General features: G+C 37.9%; 1 protein-coding gene across 7 annotated transcripts in view; it reads right to left on the bottom strand.

The window, feature by feature from the left end:
• DYNC1I1 (dynein cytoplasmic 1 intermediate chain 1) overlaps positions 1-21,356 on the bottom strand; it is a 345,751-nt gene that overhangs the window by 263,211 nt on the left and 61,184 nt on the right. For 4 of the 7 annotated variants that reach the window (XM_021102404.2, XM_021102406.2, XM_021102405.2 and 1 more), the window contains exon 5: positions 6,462-6,521. The exons of the other annotated variants lie outside the window; for them this stretch is intronic. In XM_021102404.2, the coding sequence (XP_020958063.1) occupies positions 6,462-6,521 (60 nt within the window). The remainder of the gene's footprint in view (positions 1-6,461; positions 6,522-21,356) is intronic. 7 annotated transcript variants of the gene reach the window in all.

The following is a 21,356-nucleotide window of genomic DNA, read 5'->3' as shown; positions in this document are numbered from 1 at the left end:
AAAAACCAACATGATTAAAAATGGACAGAATATCTGAACAGATACCTTCCACAAAAGTAGACATACAGATGGCTAAAAAGCACACAGAAAAAAGGTTAACATTGCTCATCATCAGAGAAATGCAAATCAAAACCACAATGAGATATTACCTCACACCTGTCAGAATGGTTATCATCAAAAAAATCTACAAATAATAAATGTTGAAGAGGTGCAAAGAAAAGGAACCTTCGTACACTGTTGGTAGGAATGTACAGCCACTTTGGAAAACATTATGGATGTGCCTCAAGAAACTAAAAATAGAACTACCATATGATTGAGTGATTCCATTCCTGGGTATATCTGAAGAATATGAAAACACGAATTTAAAAGATAAATGCACCCCAATGTTCACAGCAGAATTATTTACCATAGCTAAGATATGGAAGCAACCTAAATGTTCATTAACACATGAATGAATAAAAAAGGTGTGTGTGTATATATATATATATATATATATATAATGGAATCTTAGTCTTTATAAAAGGAATGAAATTCTGGCATTTGCAAAAACATGGATGGATACAGAAAGTATTACTGCTAGTGAAAAAACCCAACAGAGAAAGACCAATACTGTATGTCATCACTTATATGTGGAATCAAAAAAATAAATAAATAAAATGAATTAATATAACAAAATAGAAACAGACTCATAGTATAGAGAACAAATTCTTGGTTTCTGGTGGGAAAGGGAAGAGGGGGGCAATGTAGGGATATGAGATGAAGAGATACAAACTCCTATGTATAAAAGAGATAAGCAATAATGATATATTATACAGCACAGAGAATACAGTCAATATTTTATAAAAACTTTCAATGGAGTATAAGCTATAAAATTTTTGAATCAGTATGTTTTATACCTGAAATGAATATAATATCGTAAATGAACTGGTAATTTTAAAAAGATAACTGGCTGTCTAAACAAAAACAGTGCAATGTGCCTTATAATATAATCCAAAGTAAAATGAATGACAACAGTAACACAAAGATCAAGAGGGAGAAATGTAAATGTATTGCAAAGTTCTTATACTACACACAATTGACATAATATCATTTGAGGTAGACTGTCATTAAGTTAAAGACGTATATTATAAACACTCAAGCAACCACTAAAATAACACAAATAACTATAGCTTATATCAAGTAGTGGTAAAAAGAGAATCACAAAAGAATGCAATAATATAAAAGGAAGCTCAAAAGAATAAAAGGAAAGAAGATTATATGGGACAAATAGAGAATAGATATTAATATTGTATTGATTTAAATCTAACCATATCAATAATCACATTAAATATAAATGGTGCAAATATCCCCAATTCAAAAGCAGAGATTGCTGCAATAGATTTAAAGTGCAAGATCCATTCATGCTCTCATAAGAAAAGCACTTTTTTTTGTCTTTTTTGGCCACACCCCCACAGCATATGGAAGTTCCCAGGCCAGGGGTGGAATCCAAGCCACAGCTGCGACCTATGCCACAGCTGCAGCAACACTGGATTCTTAACCCACTGAACCACAGCAGTAATTACAAGAAACATATTTTAAATGTAAAGCAAAAAATAGGTTAAAAAGCAAAAGAATGAAAAAAGATGTACCAAGCTAGCGTAAGTCAGAAGAAAGCTGGAGTGGCTACATTAATACCAGACTAAAGAAGATTTCAGAGCAAAATTTATTACCAGGGATACAAAAGCTTTTTTCACAATGATAAAGGAGTCAATTTATCAAGAGAGATATAAGAATCCTACACATTTAAGCACCTAATAACAAAATTTCAAAATACATGAAACAAAAGCTGACAGTACAGCAAGGAGAAATAGAAAAACTCAAAATTGTAGTTAGAAACTTCAACACTCCTCTCCTAATAATTGACAGAACCAGCAGACATAACATCAGTAAAAGATATCGGCCACTGGAACACCATAATATACCAATCTAACCTAACTGACAATTTTAGAACATTTTACCCAACAAGAGCAGAACACACATCCTTTTCAAGGGCACAAAGGACAATTACTAAGACATATTATACAATGAGCCATAAAGTAAAATTCAACAAATTTGAAGTCATACAAATAATACAAAGTATGTCCTCTAACTAAAACAGAATTTTTTTATTTTTATTTTTTATTTTTTTTGTCTTTTCTAGGGCCGCACCCCACAGCATATGGAGGTTCCCAGGCTAGGGATCTAATTGGAACTGTAGCTGCTGGCCTATACCAGGGCCACAGCAACGCAGGATCTGAGCCGTGTCTGTGATCTATACCAGAGCTCACAGCAATGCCAGATCCACAACCCACTGAGTGAGGCCAGGGATTGAACGCACAACCTCATGGTTCCTAGTCAGGTTCATTAACCACTGCGCCATGATGGGAACTCCTACAACAGATTTAAATTAGGAATCAATAACAGAAAAATTTCTGAAATATCTCCAAATACATAGAAACTAAATGACACACTTCCAAATCACTCATCAGTTAAAGATGAAATGAAAAGTGAGACTAGAAAGTACTCTAAACTAAATGAAAATGACAAAAAAAGATACCAGTATTTGCAAGATGCCACGAAGTACTACTTAAGAGAAAATTAACAGCACTAAGCTCCTATATTAGAAATAGCACTACACACTTACATTAGTTTCAAGTCGATGACCTCTGCTTCCACTTTAAGAAACTAAACAAAGCAAAGCATACTAAATACAAATTAAGCAGATGAAAAGAAGTAATATTAGTCTAGAAATCAATGAAACAGAAAATAGAAAAATAGAGAAAAATCAGTGAAACCAAATGCTGGTTATTTAAGAAGGTCAATAAAATTAATAAATATCTAGCCATACTTATTAGAAGAAAAAGACACAGGACAAAATTTGTCAACATGAGGAATGAGAGATGTAATTATATCTACAGATTCTGCAGATATTTAAAAGATGCTGAAGGAACATATACACAATTTTAGGCCAAGAAATTTGCCAACAGAGACAAAATGGGCATATTACTTCACAGACACAAACTGCCGATGCCCACTTTAAAAAAATAGACAACTTCATTAGTTCCATTACTGTTTAAGTTATTAAATTTGCATCTTTTAACTTTCCCCATAATAAAATTCCAAACCCAAACAGCTTCACAGGGGAATTACATTCCACCGAATACTTAAGTAATTATTGAAACTCCCACATCACTAAAAGCATGATACATAAAATAACAAACTTGAAAATCAGAATTTGCCAAAATTTCAAAAGTTTGCATTCTTGAAGACACTGTTAAGAGAATGAAAAAAAAAGTGATAAACTGGGAGAAAATATTTACAAATTATACATCAGACAAAGGATTGTATCCTGAATACATAAAGAACCCTCAAAACTTCCTAATGAGAAAATAATCCAATTCACAAGCAGTAAGTCCAAAAGATTTAGGTAGATATTTCATCAGAGAAAATATCAAACAGCAAATAAGTACATAAGGAGATATTCAATACTGTTAACCACTGGGGAAATGCAAATTAAAATCACAATGAAATACTCTTTGATAATAGTTAAAAAATAATGTTTTAAAAAGTCCAAACCAAATGCTATAAAGAATGTGGAGGGACTGAGGCTCTCATAACACTACCAGTGAGAATGTATAATGATTAAAATCACTTTGAAAACAGTGTGACTATTTAAGTTAAACACTCACCATTGGGTTCAGCCATTTTACTTGGTGATATTTACACAGAAGAAATGAAAGCACATTGCATAAGAAGATCTGTACATGAATGTTCATGGCACTTTTATTTGTAACAGGCAAAACTAGAAACAGCCCAAATGTACATCCAAAAGTGACTGGATAAATAAACCGTGGTGTATCTATGCAACAAACTACTCAGCAATAATAAGGAATGAACTACTGATACACACCTACATGAATGAGTCTCTAAATAACTATTCTGAGTAAAAGAAGTCAGTCAAAAGAGTACCTACTGCATGATTTCATTTATATGATATTCCAGGCAATGTAAACTGATGTACAGTAGGGAGAAAGCAAATCATTTGTTTGGGAGGCTGGGAGAAGCAGGAGTGAGGATGACAAAGGGGATGAGAAAATTTGGGGGGGATAAGAAATACATTATCTTGACTGTGGTGATGATTTCATGAGTCTGTATACATATTAAAACATCAGTCTGAACACTTTAAATGTGGGTAGTTTTTTTTTTTTAATGTTAATTATAGTTGAATAAACCTGTTAAAAAAAAAAAATCAAGTGACAGAGCAAGTTATGGGCTATGGTCAACCTCTTGCCAAGGATCAAGAAGAGAAAATAAAACTATCTCTAGAAAAATCCTGTTGTCTGAGATATACTTCATAAATTTACAAATGATAGGAAGATTGCCTGCATATAAAGACCCTCAAAAATTTTCTTCCATTAAATCAATATTTGAAATTGTGCCATGACTGAAACAATATCCTCTCTCAAATATTCTTAACATTCCCTCCCAACTCTAAGATAAACCATTCAGTGAACAGAAAATCTCTTTTCTCATCTTTTTCTGATTCACTGGGTCCACTCTAAAGCAAAATATGGCAGGCAAGGTAGAAGCCACAGATATGCCACCTCCCTAGACTAAGTCACAAGTCCTAATCTGCATAGTCAACTGAGTTTTTGCCCGGAAAACAGACATAAATGGGAAAATTTCTAACCATTCCACACCAGCACATGTAATTCACCAATGCCACAATCTGTCTAAAAAATCTGTTATTTTAAGTGCATAAGGTAAAATCTCTGCCAGTTCTAGTCTTTTAAAAAAAAAAAAAAACACACACACAATGAAATATTGAAGAACTGTATTCTGAAATTCCCCTGAATAGTAACATACAATGTATTGTTTCTCTGCTTGATTTGAGTTACATTTCCTGGTTATTTAAATGATACAAATGGAAATATACAATTAACCATATAACTAAATAGACAAGAAAGAGTAGTTTTTTTTAAAAAAAAAAAAAAGTACATCAGTTGTTTGAAGTGTTAGGATATGTCCTGGTTTAGCATTGTGAGTCTGCAGAGAACATCTGTATACATAAAGGGACATAGGCAGATGGCATTTAACCTAACATAAAGATAGCCCTTCAACCTTGTACCTACAGTAGGCACTGAAATTGAGATAAACTCATAGATACACGCCCAGCAATCTCAGAAATTCAAAATAAATAATAAACAACTGCCTACTTTGGGATTCACTGGGTTATATTTAGAAGAAAAAAATAACAGTTTCATAAAACACTGGAATAACACTTGCTATTCACATATTGAGGTACCCAGGGGTATGTTGGTAAGTGTGTCATCACTGGCTTGAGGGAAAGGAAGCAAGCCCTGGCCAATTTTGGAGGTGTAAATATCCCTACCATGGCCGATTTCAAGCTAAACTCAAATTCACTGCAGTAAAGTTGAAAAGAGAAGTACGTGGTCGCTCAGCTCTCTTGAGCTTGAGCCTAAGCTCGGATAAGCACCCACTGAAAACAGCTCACATGGAAATACAGTTAACTCCAATCCTATAAGAGAAATAAACTAAGTTTCCAGGAAATGCCTCTATGTTTTATTCTTTGTGCATGAATTTTCTATTCTGAAGTTACCTTTTAAAATACATTCCCAGCTGGAAAAAATGATCTCTCAGATATAGGAGACATTAACATCATCAAACATTTGAGATTTCTTAACAAATCCTTTTTTTTTTCTAATGGCCACACCCGCAGCATATGGAAGTTCCCAGGCTAGGGGTCGAATCAGAGCTGCAGCTAAGGTCTACACCACAGTCACAGCAACACTGGATCCGAGCCGCAGCTGGGGGCAATACCGGTTCCTTAACCCACTGAGCAAGGCCAGGGATCGAACCTTCATCTTCATAGACACTACAGCAGGTTCCAAATCTGCTAAGCCACAATGGGAACTTCTGCTTTCTCTTTCACAGGAATCTATATTTTCTACCTTGAGTCAAATTAAATGCTGATTGTGAGTCCCAAAAAAGTGAAAAGGAAACAAACAAGACACAACATTATAATACTGATTTTTGACAAAGGTTATCTTAAGGCAACTTGTTTGTCAAGGGGAAGATGGTTAGGACCAAGTTAAACATATCTGCCATCACAGAACTCTTGTGCCCCACCTTGAAGCTGAGGTGTGGAGATGTGCTTATCATTTCCGTTTTGCGGAGAGGGCTTTTTTGCAATAATAGGAATTAAAAAGGGAGATCAAAAGCCATCTTTTTGCGGTATTTTCCACAAAGAGAGACTTTCTTCAAAGCATAACTTTATAAGGAAAATTAACAGGAGGAAATAAACTTATCAAACTGGAAATTCAACAAAGGGTAGGAAGAACAAGAGCAACAACAGCTCCAGCATTTTAACACAACTTTAGCAAAGAAATTATAAAAGGAGTAACAAAAGAGCAGACATATACCCAAGTTCTGAGTCTGACTGCAGCTGGAGCACTGAGGGGTCTGTGTCCCACTGCAGGGTCCTAATCGTGCAGCACAAAGGAAAAAGAACACAGAGAATTAACAAAAGGGGAGGGAAACAAACCAAACCAAACCATGTCATTCATCAAGGCAATGGCATTTACAATACATACACAGAACATCTCCCCACTTCATCATCCCCACAACCCCCAAGAGAAAGTGAGGAGCCATCCTTTGAACAACTGCTTGATCCTGTATATATGTATATAACATATATGGATATGTTATATAGATATAAAGACATGTATATGTATCATTGTTTTCATGGAAGGAAGCCCAGAGCTAAACATTCAAATACTCATCCATCCTCACACTCACCCTTGTTTGTTTGTTTTGTACTGAAACCTGATTGACATGAGCATGTAAACTGCTGCATGTATACCCCAGAGCCCAGCCACACCTGGGAGCAACAGGCATCTCCCACGCAGTGAGGAGACCCAAGTGTAAGGGTTCGCGAGTGGGCCAGAGCTGGAGCACCTGGGGAGGTCGGGCCACATGGAATATGACTGCAGGACCTGAACGATAACTGCATACCTGGCTTTCTTGAGTCAGTTTCTGCAAATATAGCTCACTGGATTTCAAGGCTCGTGGGCATTTCAGTGGTTTTTATTTACATATTACACCATGATGGTCTCCAACCATCTCTAAAGATGCCAGGGATATATTTTGTACTTCACAAGAGAGAGCACCAAGTATCAACAGTTACCAAGGTTACCAATAGTTAGCAATTTCCCTTGTTATTTCTCTATCGGAATAAAAGGGGACAAGTAGCTCTTCCATGACCAGAGCGGACACAAGGGTTTTCAGGGCCCTTTAAGTTCCCTGCACATTAAGTACAGGTGAATCACATTACAGGTGAATCGGGCATGAAGTTACCTCGTAGACAACCAACAGACAGCAGGGACTTTGGGGTCAGGCACTTGAGATTTAAATCTTGCCTCTGCAACTTACCGACTGTGTGACACTTAGCATGTTGCTTAAGTTCTCCACCCCTGCACCCCTTTGATGATTCTGAGTGTGGCCCACAGACCAGGAGCATCAGCATCTCTTGGGAGCTTGCTGGAAGTACTGAGACTCAGGTCTCAGCCAGACTTACCGACTCCACCTAACAGTTTAATAGGCACCAGGGGAGCTGATCTGTAGGCTCCCTGAGGTTTGGAAAGCCCAGCTCAAGCCTTCCTTGTCTGTAAGGATTCACCACAGCTTGTGAGGCAATCCATGACCCGGCCTGCCAAGATCCTCCCAATTTATCCCTGAGAGCTGGCCCCTCCCTCACTGTGTCCTCCCTGACGTGTTCCCCCAAAGAGCTGTGTGGCTCAGGCCTTTGCTTCATTTCTGTCTTGGCTCAAATGTCACCTGCCCAGAGGGGCTTTCCTTCTCTCACCACCGTACCTCCAGCAGCACTTCCTTGTCACTCTCCATCACATTCCCTTCTGCTGCTTTGCTTTCTTCATAAAGAATCTTTACCTAAGATTTATTATACATCCAGTTTACTGATGACTGTTTGTTGTCTGACTCTGGACTTAAGCCTCATAATGGCAGGGGCAGCTACATCCCTAGACTATAGGATGTGCCTACACCCATGCCTGGCATACATGTTTATATAATATAGTAGTAGGTTGAATGAATGGGTGGATGGATGCCTCTCTCTGATTTTCTGTAGTGATTAAATGTACTTACACCTATAAAGTATAATGTAACTATTTGATAAAACAGTAGCTATGTTTACTACTACCGCACCCACTATATCTACTACCAGTTTGAGTCAACACCACACCTATGTAAAAGATCCCATCTAAGCTCCTCCTGCAAAGAAGAGATATCAGAATGCAGTTTCACAGCTTCCCTTATTAGCTCTGGTTGTGCTCTTGCCCCGTTACCTAAATGCTCTGAAAGGTCACAACTAAAGTCCAGTGAGAACACTAGCCACTTTTCTTAGACCAGTGCTTCTCAAACTCTAATGCACAGATACCTGGGAATATTGTTAAATTGCAGATTCTGATTTAGTAGGTCTGGCCTGAGAGTCTGCATTTCTACACAGGCTCCAGGGCAAACAGAGGCTGCTGGTCTGCGGACCCCTCTTCAAGTAGCAAGGCCTGGACTTAGATCAGCGGTTTTCCAACTCTTGACATGGATCAGATTAACCTGGATGGATTGTTAAAATACTGATGCTGATCCTCAACTTCAGAAATTTTGATTTCAGTAGTTCTGGAATGGGGTCTGAGAATTTGTATTTCTAACAAGTTCCTGGGTCATAATGCTAACAGCTGACTCTGAAACCACCTCTAAAGAATGGTTCTGGGCTAGGCCACTGCTTCCACTAGTTAGCAGGCAGAAAACATCACTGATCCTCAAGTACATCAGTATCTAAACCTGTGATTAACTCAAGCTTGGCCTAAGGCCCGGGCCACTTTCAAAGCAATTAAATCAGAATGTCTGGAGTAGGACCCAGGCATCCAGATTTTCCCAACTATCCAGGTGATTCTCATGTGCAGCCAGGGCTGAAAACTACTGCTCTGCATTTGTTCTCTGCCCAAGGAAAGAGGGTTTTCCGGGTTCTGGACACTGATTCCATTATCTCCTTTCAAATGGTGGAAGTAACCAAATCTGTTAAGGAAATTCTCCCTTGCTGTTCACATAGCTCTGGGGATCAAAGCTTTTATATTTATAGATATTTCTTTGGTCATAGACAGAAGGGCAGCCTCTGGCTCTGGCTGTGAGGAGCATTCCCTCATAAGGAGTGGGTTCAGCTCCTTTGCCCTCAGGTTTCTGATGGGACAATTTTATTGGCCTTTTCCACTTCTCCCAGACACATGAAGAGCATGGCAGCTTCTAGGTGGTCAGAGGTATTCTGTTATTTATCTGAAAGTTCATGTGAACTCACTGTACTCTTTCTTTTATCTTAAGGTTTTATTTTTTTACTTTTTTCAAGTATGGTTGATTTACAATGTTGTGCCAACTTCTGCTATATAGAAAAGTGACCCAGCCATACATATACATATATATATATATACATACATAAATATATATGTATATATATATATTCTTCACTGTGCCCTTAAAGAAGTAAAAATGATGACTCTCAGAATTACTCACTCAAGAAGTCCATAGATTAGCAGTCTGGAGTTTGCACTTAGCCAGAACAACAAAGGTAGTCCGTGGAATTAACCCACTGCAGTCCTGGCCTCCACCTCAGTCACACATATATTTACTCAGTAAAAGAGGCCACAGTTATTGTTGATAATGAGCAATGTGCTAAGGAGTCAAGTCAAGGATGCTGTCAAGGGTGCTAGTTTTATTTTCTTTTCATTTTCCCCATCACTATCTGTGGAGTGGTCAGACTTGCACAGAACACATCTTTTTTTTTGAAAAGGAATTTAAAGCTAGTACATCAAATAAGCAATGTGTTTCTGAGGGTAACCTAGGAATGCGTATTAACATTTGCTGAATTCCTTCTGAGTAAACTTGCCAAAAAACCTCCCCAGAGAGAGCAGCACCTTGGAGACGACCTCGTCTCAGCCTAGGGGTGCTGGCTTGTGTTCTGGATGTGGCTCCACTGTGTATCCCCAGGAAAGACATCTGTCATTAGGAAAATGAGGGTGCAGACTAGAGGCCCTCAAGGGTTCTTTTCTGCCTGATATGTGAAAATATCACATGACGATTAGACTGTCTTTCAGCCTTCTCTTCTCTGGGTGGAACACTTGTCCTTAACCAAATAACGTCTAACCATCTTATCATCAAGCTGCTGTATCAGTGAAAGTAAAATGATGGTTTCTCCACAGCTTCTTGGGCAATTTGATATCTTTCCAGGTAGTTTGTTGTTTTTAAATCAAAGAAGTGGTAAAATTTTAAGTAAATATATGTGAACATAATATATTATCACAAATTATTTTCATCTAGACATCACTCTGTGAACTTTAGTAATTAGTTCTAATTATCAGTCATTTCTGGAATGGACCAATCAATGCATGCAGGGGGAGAGAATATCTGTATAAGAATATTCGTTCATTATTCCTTAAGTAACTCCTAAGAGCCTAATATGTAAAATATTGTGCTAGAAAATTAAAATAATTGTCACAAACTGCAACTCTTATGGGGAGCTGAGACATAACAGTTTAGTAGAGCAAGTCAGAAAGTAAAACAAGCCATATAAGCACCACATTTGTACTGTGGGACACGGGACTTGCATTTAAGAGTACTGCATTTTAGTAAAGGAATGAGACTTATGAATATTTATACCTAATGATATGTGTACTGATAACATAAACAAGGGAAAAAGTAGTTCTCATCCCTTGGCCAGGGCCTGGCACAGTTTAAAGTTTCAATCAATGTTAGCTGAAAAAATTAATACAAATAAGTTATAATTTCTTTTGCTTTTTTTTTTGCTTTTTTTTTTGCTTTTCAAGGCTGTGCTTGCGGCATTTGAAAGTTCCCAGGAGAGTCAAAATGGAGCTGCAGCTGCAGGCCTACACCACAGCCACAGCAACACAGGATCCGAGCTGCATCTGTGACCTACACCACAGCTCATGATGCCTGACCCTTAACCCACTGAGCAAGGCCAGGGATAGAACCTGCATCCTCATGGATACTAGTCAGGCTCATTACCATGGAGCCACAACTGGAACTCCCTATAATTTCCTTTCAATGAGTGTTTATTCCATACCAGCCAGCCAGGAACTGGACTGTACTTTCATTATCCTTTGGAAGCCAGACCAGGAATATATCCTCCCTCTGAAAAGACGAGAGAGTTCATTTGACCTGGTTTTTGAAAGATGGAGAAGGGTTTGAATGTAAACTTACATTCATTAGTGCCTTGTTAATGGTAGGCAGCTAAGTTAGTGTACTAAGTCTAATAAGACTACTAGATCTAATAAGTTATATTTTAGATGCCAGTTTATAAATTTGTCATGAGAACAATAATTGGTAGGCTGAGCAATTGTATAAGCCTGACAAAGATTCTCCCCTTGAAGGCCAACTTGCCAGGAAGCCAGGTGACCAGCAGTGTCTTTGGAATCAGAACAAATGAAACTGAATGCTTAACTCCCACAGCTTCTCCTGTCCTGTGCCCACCACATTCATATCTTTCAGCAAAACTAAGCACGCCCCCACTCACTGCAGCCGGAGCCTCCATTCTGCCTAGTTCTTGGGATGACCAACAGAACCCTTTCTGACTGATGTAATCTTTCTTTAATTCTGTCAGTTAGATGTTGTCCAGTGTTCCTGTCTAGGAAACCATTCTGGTTTTGTTTGATTATTTTTAAGCATTGCGTTGGTCTGCTCTGATCACTTTTAGGATGATTTCTTAGGTGAACTCTCTTGAGGGGCCAAGGGAAGATCTCTGATCTCTTTTACGGAGAACCTGCTATTTGTACAGTTCCTGATTAACCCAATAATTCCTCACCTAATCTGGACCTAGGGGGCATTGCCATAGCTCAATGGTCCCCTTGTTGGATTGGCAGTTCTGGACATGCTGTTTAAGGTCACATTTTCCAACTTTGTTTCAAGTACTAGGTACAGAAGCTTCCCATACCATGGAAAATAATCATTCACTTCTTTGACCTGACATGCTAAACAACGTAGACTTTGGCATCTCATCTAAAAAGACCCGCTATGTAAGTTTATAATTGAAGGAACAATTCGTTTTTCAATATTTCTTTAAAAAAAGAATAGGCAAAAAACCAAAATCTTCAAACTAGCAGTAACCTATTATGAGACTAATGGAACTTTGTTTTTAAACCTTTTACCATCATCACTATCTAGCTTCTTATAAAATTCTCCCTTCATTGGCCCAATTTTATTTGCTCAGTTTCAATTTATTAGAGGGAAGTGAAAATTCAAACAAAACACAAACAAAACAAGGCAATCTCTGGTCCTCTGAGGAAAGTTTAACTTAGAAGTAAAAGACATGATGTCTGTGTTGTGTAAACCTTGCTTTCTGATGAGTGATTAATTTCCTCCTGTTCAGCAGCAAGCTGGTAGTTTCCATTCTTCTTCTCATCTTTTTTAGACTTCAGAGTAGAGATCCTTAATATTCTCCCCTTAAAGAGTGTCTTTGCTCTTACTCTTTTTTTTTTTTTTTTTTTTTTTTTTTTTGGTTTTGGTTTTGGTTCTAAGAAAGAGATGTCTGATAAATACTTGGAAGGCAGGAGCTAACTGTCATTTGTAATGCTAGTATTCAATGTGGCTGAGGCTCTCTCAGATACTGGTGGTAGCATTTTAAATAGTACAGTTCTTTTGGAAAGCAATACGCCAATATGGAGCAAGAATCACAGCATTACTCCAGGACTTGGTTTACTTCCAGGAAATCAGCCTATGGAAATAAAATATCACAAGCTATAACAAAAATGATGGTGATGATGATGGTGGTAGTGATGATGGTGATGGCAATGACCTCCAAATCACCAGACCCACGGCTAATTCTTGTTTCTCCTCCTTGATTTCTAAATTCTGGTGATTTCTGGCACCTTCCTAGCATGTTATTTCTTTCAGTTTTCATGACCCTCAAATTCCTGTCTTTTCCTCCTCTCTCACTATAATTGTGGAAGGGTCCTTTTCTTTCCATCCCTGTAAAGACAGACAGACATTCCCCAGTCAGGGCTGTTTCTTCTCCTCTCCCCTTTACACTCTAACTGTAGGTGATCCTAAACAAGTCCATATATCTTCCGCAAAAAATAACCCCAAATTCCTTATTGTCTTTGAGCTCCAAGCTCCACCTTTTCACATTTTTTGAACATATCCATCTGTGCCCCAACGCCATTTCACCCTTCCTTGTCCCATCTGTGCTTCCTTTCTTTCTCTACACCTACACTCATTCAGAATTTCTGTTCTTTTTATCAGACCAATGGTTCCCCCAAACTAGTCCTCAGACCTTGAAAACATTATAAAATTGCAGTGGCCCAGATCTCACCTCAGATTTGTGCCATAGGTATCTGTGTTTTTAATAAGCTGCCAGGAAAATTCAATAGATAGCCAGATGTGGGAGCCAGGAATCTCAACTGTCTCCAAGGCCATCGTTGTCTCCCAGACTCTGATCACTTTTCACACAGCCTTCTTAAACACACAATCTACGTCCCACATTCCCTCTTCTCACCCACTCCCGCCCTCAGCCATTTTCCTTGGTTTTTGCCTCTCCCATTATCTGCAGTGCCCTTTCTCCCATCTCTACATGTCCAAACCATAGGTACTTTTTAAGACCCAGCTCCAATGTTTGCTCTCTAAATATGTGTGTCCTCAATAGCCTCATTCATAAATGACTTGTCTCTCTATGGAACAAGAATAGAGACATGCCTGCAGCTCTTATTTCACAGTTCTCTTTGCCAACCTACAATCCACTCGACCTCAACACTAGCCCTACATCAGACTTTAGAACCAAGTCTGAAGATAGTCTGAGGATGTCATGAGTACTGTTAAAAGTCCAGGGGCCTCAGCCTCAAACTAAACACACTGTTAGTTCCACCCTAACTTTTCCCTCTGAGCGCAGTAACTGGATTTCTGCCTTTCTTCCATGAGGAAATTCTCACCTTGTACTTCAGTCCTGTAACCACTGCCAGTCCATCTTCTGACAACTAGCCCAGCAAACTTGAACTACCTGGCTTTCACCTGGGTCTTCATCTCTCCACTCATTTTTCACCCACCCCATTTACTTTCCTGCAATTTGTGCATAGGTGTGTGTAGGTGTGCATATGTGAGCACGTGCATGCACACACACATCAACAAACACTTAACAAGTACTTAATATGTGTCAAGACACTAGGTACTCATCCCACAAGAATATACAAATGAATTATAGACGATCTTGGAATAACGCTTTATGATGTTATTGCTTATCTCTATAAGTACAAATATTTGAGGGCTGTAACTACACAAAAACATCTCTTTAGATGGCTTCAAAGTAAATATGCCAATTTACTGGAAGTGGGATCTTTAGAAGTAAGAAAAATTCCTTCATCTTTGTATGTCTTGCAGGCCTAGTGTTGTACACATAACAAATTCTCAACTATTTATTGAATGAATAGATGAATGAATGAAGGTACAAATGAATGGTCTTAGGCATGCAGTGGCTTGATGAGGGATTGGTCTCAGTTCCCAGACCAGGTATTGAACCTGGGCCCCAGAGGTGAAGGCAGTGCATCCTAACTGCTAGACCACGGGGAACTAATAAATGAACAATCTTTACTTGCCTTTTCTGCAGACAGGTGTGAAGTGTGAGGGTAAGTTGATTCCCCCCAAAAAATTGCTTTTAATTCCCTTATTTAAAAATAAGAGAATAAACCAGGACATGTCTACCTGTCTCCCTTACCTCTACCACTTGAAAAGGACACAGGCTTCTATGGCATGTCACCACACAGTCCTACGAACATTTTCAGGCTCACTTTCACATTGAAGACAGAAAGCCTATCTGGAAAATGCTGACCTCAATGCACGAGCGGATAAAGAAATTATGATGTATGTAGATATATATGTGTGTGTGTGTGTGTACACAGCTATATACATACAATACAATTTTATTTAACCATAAAAAATGAGGCAATCCTACTGTTTCTGACAACATGGATGGACCTCGAAGGCATTATGGTAAGTGAAATAAGCCAGACAGAAAAAGACAAATACTATATGATCTCAATGATGTGTAGAACCAAAAAAACTCATAAAAAATGAGACCAGCCTTGTGGTTACTAAAGGCAAAGAGTAGGGAGAGGGGCCATTAGATGAGGGTGCTCAGAAAGTACAAACTTCAGCTTATAAAAAAGTACTGGGGATGTGGTACAACATGATGACTAAAGCTGACGCTGTTCTAAGATATACGGGAAAGCTGCTAAGAGAGTAGATCCTAGGAGTTCTCACTGCAAAGCGAAAATGCTTTTTCTTTTTTTCTTTTCTTTTTATTGCATCTGTAGGAGAAGATGGATGTTAGCTGAACCTACTGTGGTAATCATTTCACAACACTTGTGAATCAAACCATCATGTTGTACAATTGAACGGATACCATGATGTATGTCATCAACTGTTTTTCCATAAAACTGGGGGAAAAATGTTGACCACAGTGCTAGTGTGTGCTGAGAATAAAAAGAGGTCCAGCGACCTTCTCTCCCAAAGGAACTCAGCCACTTTTCTTAATCCCTGAAGCACCCGCATTGGAGCCCAACTTTTCATTTCCTTCCTTTCTCTTTAGGGTGGAAAGACCACTGGAGGACAGAATCCCAAGTTCCTCTGAGTCCCACAGTTTCTCTGGACTCTTTTCCCACACATTTCCTCTGTCAAACAAATCACTAGTCATTAATCAGATAAAGAAAACAGTTTGGGCCAATGCAAATATAGTGCCAAACAGAAAATCTCCAGTCAACATTCCCCCAAACTTTGTTTTTTTAAATGCCATTTCCAAAAGTTATACACCAAATAATAAGGACATTTTAAATTCCATCATATCACTCAATCTGTCACTGTCATTAACATGATGTTAATTAATTAAGAATGACATTTAAAGAATGAATTAATGTTTTACTTTCCCGCTTCAACGATTTCCTGCCTTTGGACTGGTGATGATGATGAAAAGTTTTTCCAATGTCAGGAATAAAATTGGAATAGTGCAATATAGGTTTATACCAGGCTCTCTCTCTCTCTCTCTTTTTTTTTTTAAACTGAGTCCATGGCATGCAGAAGTTCCCAGGCCAGGGATCAAATCTGCGCAGTGACCCAAGTCACAGCAGTGACAATGATGGATCCCTAACCTGATGAGCTACCAGGAAACCCCTGGACCAGGCTCTTTTTAAAAAGTGTCATTCCTGCATTACTGTGCGAGAATCTCCCCCCCATTGGCTAACATCAAAGCACCAATATGGAGCTCTGACATGGGCCACAATAAGCCATATGGGAAGTGCACCTGAGCTAGATTCAAAAAGAAAGGTAAGTAGTTCCCGTCATGGCTCAGCAGTTAATGAACCCGACTAGCATCCATGAGGATGCGGGTTTGATCCCTGGCCTCGCTCAATGGGTTAAGGATCTGGCGTTGCTGTGGCTGTGGTATAGGCCAGTGGCTACAGCTCTGTTTGGACCCTTTGCCTGGAAAGCTCCATATGACGTGGATGCGGTCCTAAAAGAAAAAAAAAAAAAAAAGACACAAAGAAAAGTAAGACTTCCCATCATAGAAAGGATATGTTTTCTCCAAATCTTACACAGAGGACCTGCTATCAAGTAAGCAATCTCTCTATAAGAAAGCTCAGTAACCTGTTGCTAAAAATAGGTGCTCACCCTGTGACACTAACCATATGGGTATATACAACACTCTGCCTAAGACGGAATGACAAAATATTAACAACTTTTTAAGCAATCAGTCAATGTGCTACATAAAGAGAAAACCCTTTCGTGTACAATTTAATTTCCAAAGAGACTGACTTAGCTAGTCTTGAATCAGTGATTTCAATCTCCCTGAAGTCCAATTAGCTGGTAGCATCCTGTCAACTACTCTTTACATAATGATCACTTAAAGAATTTTATACACACAGAATTTTAATAGTCGTATTAAATTTCCTCCCAGGTTTTGCATTAATGCATTATACTTTTTCACCTTTACTAAAACCTCCTTATCATCTTCCCTGCAGCCTCTGATTCATCAGAGCACCTTAAAAGATGGTGATGTTTTCACCAGAAAAGACTTAAAAATCCTTCGAGGTTCATGAAGTGCCAGGGAAGCCTATGGAATCTATTTGTGGATGAAGCTGAAAGTCCTAAGGATTTTCTGGTGGGCAGTAAGACCATGTGGCCTCTGAGCACATTTTCCTCCCCTCAAATCACTGAGAAAAGAAAGTGGTGACCAGTGCAGCTAGCACCAAGTGACCATAAATAAATTATTCTGATTTCCTTATTTGTGCTGTCAGGATTCAGAAGGCAAGTAAGTAGAGCAGGGAAAGGCAGAGTTTATCAAATATCTGAGTTTTACCAAGTTATTTTCTCAACATGAAACTTGCTATGTTCAAACTAAACAGCAGAAGACCTGCATGCATCTGTACCAGTTCTTGATCTGGAATACACGTGAAGCCTAAAAAATCTCTAATTCACTGACCTTGTTCTCCTGCTAAGTGTTTCAGAAGATATTTCTTCTTCTGCTGCAGCCCCTTGGGAGAGGCCTCACCCCCCCTAGAGAAAAATCTAAGGCTCTAAGGGTTTTGGTTAATAGATGCTAATAGCTAGGAAGACAGGCATCGATTTTAAAGACAATAGGATTATGTTGGGGGCATCTGGGGAAATTTGAAGATAGTGTAGATACCAGATAAGATGAAAATGTATTAAGAACAGAGATACTTGAAAAACAAGTTCAACAGTTTGTATAATATATTGTTTATCATATATATGATGATATATATTGTGTGAAAGAATATACACTAAAGTATTAAGAGTGCTAATGCATATTCTCTGGTAGTAGAAATATGATTTTTTCCTGTTTTTGCTTGTTTATATTTTACAAAGATATTTTATACTTTATAAAATTATAAAACCGATATTGTTTCTATAATAATAAGAGTTTGTTAAAAATAAAGTGGGGAGGGACTTGAGTGTTCTTGACTGATTGGGAAATAGGACTTAGTGATGGCGTAAGGCCATAGATAGCCCAAAAGATAGAAATTAATTGTATCACTATCCACCCACCCAATGCCATTTGTCACAAAAGATAAACATCAATAATCGCCCCTCTACTTTGTTAAGGATGTTATGGGATTGGTGTTATTGTAATAAGTGTTTGCACATTTTATCACACTGAGTGATGAGTTATCATACTGAGACATATTTTATCTTCAAAATCATTTTGAAAGTGTTTTTCTTGAATCAGGTTTTGGACAAGGTGTAGCCTATGTCCTGGTGCAGAGTGAATTTTAAGTCCATACACTTGCTTAGTTTCTGCAGGCCAGGAGGGCCTCTAATTTAGTTTGTCACTGGGAAGCCTAAGAATCTCAGCCAAACATGAGAAGAGCCCTAGTGCAAAGCCTTTTGTCAGCCATTCATCTGAATAAAAAGAACAACTGTGGGCTGAACTATGATCACTTAGAGTCATTTCTGGTTGAATATCTGAAGGTTAGGGATGAAGGGTTGTGCTAACACAAGGTATGAAAAAAAAATAACAGTAATAGCTAACTCACATATACTTAATACACACCAGATTCCTTTACAAGTGCTATACAGATATTAATTTGTTTAATCAAAATAACTTCATGGAGTAGGTTATGTATCACTTATATCAGTTCTTGTTAGAGATAATGTAGGGTTGAGGTACAGACTGTGAAAACTTGTATCAACCTGCCCTGGTTAACAAACAGCGCTATAGCTGTGTTCTATTTGAACTTGAGAAAATTATTCTCTCTGTGCCTCAGTGCCCTCATTTTAGAAAATAGGATGACACTGATTCACTCAAAAAAACATTTAACAAATACCTACTCTAGGATACAACCACAAATAGCACTTACACCCTGCTTTCCAGGAACCTGTCATTTCCTGAGGAAGACAGACATGTCTTCAACTAAACATAAGTCATTCTTCTTTAAAAACTTAATAAAGTGCTAATGCTTCACTCTCATGTGTGAAAGATATAAACTGTCTGTTTGAAATTAATATTCTTTATCATATTGGGAAAGGCATTTCTATTCCTAGGTTACCAAATTTTAAAATACACGAAGAGATGTTTAAATTTTGCAAGTACCATTTCAGTATACACTGCAATATTTATTTTTCCCTCTTGGACCTTTTTATATGCTGAATTATGATAACATATTTTCATATACTAAAATGTCCTTGAACTTTTTAATCAATCTTAATTAAGCATAACACCATATCCCTCTAATACTATGTTCGATTCCTATTGCATATAGTATGTTTAAGTTTTTTTATCTACATTTATCTGTGAAACTAGTCTTTCAAATTTTTTATTAATAAAGTTGATTTTTTTGAAACCATGAGCTTGTTCTTTGTCCAATGCGATTAAATAAGCAAAGATGAATTGGTTCTACCCAAGACTAATTAAGAGAAAGATAAAATACCATAAATACCAATTGCTAAGTGAGAAGCAGGCCATAATGACAGAAGCAGAAATTGGAACACAAATTATGGCACTATAAATTTAAAAATTAAATCATACCAGTATAATTGAAAAATTAATAAATATTTCTACTCTGCTCACTCATTTCAGAAAATTTACTCAACTGCTCTTAAAAAAGATACTTTTGTTATACTTGATATTTTGAAGCACTATTTTATCCTTTTCTTTATGATAGAGTATATTAAGTGTGCCAATTTGCAAATTAACCACTTACAGGGCTTATATAAGAAAGGTTTGCCAATTTTGGCTCTGCAAAGCAAACTGTAGTTTGAGTTTGAAATCTTGGACAGAAAATTTATGTGCACTTTTAGGTAGAACCAGATGTGCTACCTTGATTCCTAAGTTATTTTCTAAAAGATTTTCCATTTTTCAAAAAGTCCAAATTCTACACAAATATGCAAATTTATGACTACAGAGTTATATTCTTAGGAACTACCAAGCTCTTTTCTCAGTCTCATGTTTTATGAAGTGTTACAGTTAATCGTAACTGTTTTCAAAGACATCTCTTCTACAGAAAAAAGACATTCCAAGTGGAATTTTAAAAACAGAAATATAACATTCTTCTGAAATTTCACTCTCATATCTACTTTGTGGAAGCAAAAACATAAACTTGTATGGAATGTTCCTAAGGTCAAGACAAGGGCAGGATTTACTAAGCTATTCCTAATGCCTTCTCCTCAAGCCAACTTTGTGCTCAGTTTTTCTGAAAATCACAATTTCCTTAATGCCCATTTCCTTACATTCCTATGAAACCTGCACTTAGCAAGGAATTCACTCATTGACTTCTAGTTGCCTGCTCTTGCCAGAAAGTTCCTATAACGAGCTCATTGGGGTTTGTGGGGTTTGTGTGGGGTGGGAATAGACAGCAAAGTGATGAAGTTAAAAAAATCACATAAGAAAAGTTCACAGAAAGAATGATGTTCTCTCAGAAGGAATAACTGCTGTTGCCCCCAGAGTACTAACAGCATGGGTCAGCTTTCTCTAGAAGTTTTCAAAAGGGCTCATCAACTATGAAGTCATTAATTGTATTTTATGTGCCAACTGCACCCCTTGACACTAAGCATCACTGACACATCACCATCGCTGTACAAAAATAGGCAAATATATTAACTTAATTACAGGCCAACGGACCCCTAAGGAATGTGATTGTATTGTGCCAGCTCTTGTATAAATGTTAGATCTTATATAACTGTGCTATTATTACTTTTCCCCTCTCTAAGACCTTTTGAAGTGTTCAAAGCAAAAGATGAGAGAAGACATGCGCTACCCCAAGTCACAATGGCCATGTGCAATCATAAACCAGCCTGGTGCCCACAAAAGCCTCTACCTGCACTTTTCTCAAATTGGAAGCAGTGTCCACTGGTTTCAAAAAGCCTTATCAAAACAAAACACTCTGGTCTGAAGCACAGCAAAAGACAGACATTGGTGAGATAATGAGATAACAGTCTTAATTACGTTGGTTTCAGAAATTGGAGGGGGGGGGACCCTACAGCTCAGGCTAATGCTATTATTTCCATCTTTTTCTCTATCGAAATCACCTAGGCTTTTCTGGAAATAACAGAATTCCAGAAGATAATGTGTATGATAATGTGATGTGTTAAGTGAAAAGAGAAAAAAATGCAAAACTGTATATTCTTCTCTAGCGATATACCTGGTAGCAAAATATGTACACAGGTAGACAAGGATTGGAAGGTACATTGACAAAGGCTGGTCTGTTAGAATGGTGGTGCTGTGAATGACTTTGTTTGTTTGT

The sequence above is a fragment of the Sus scrofa genome, chromosome 9 (assembly GCF_054392235.1).
Source record: "Sus scrofa isolate SSC_HxYL_T2T_F1_AM1 chromosome 9, Sscrofa_HxYL_maternal_Yorkshire_Landrace_v2.0, whole genome shotgun sequence".
Classification (NCBI taxonomy): Eukaryota; Metazoa; Chordata; class Mammalia; order Artiodactyla; family Suidae; genus Sus; species Sus scrofa.
The sequence above is the reverse complement of the archived record's forward strand: the minus strand, read 5'-3'. Positions and strand labels throughout refer to the sequence as shown.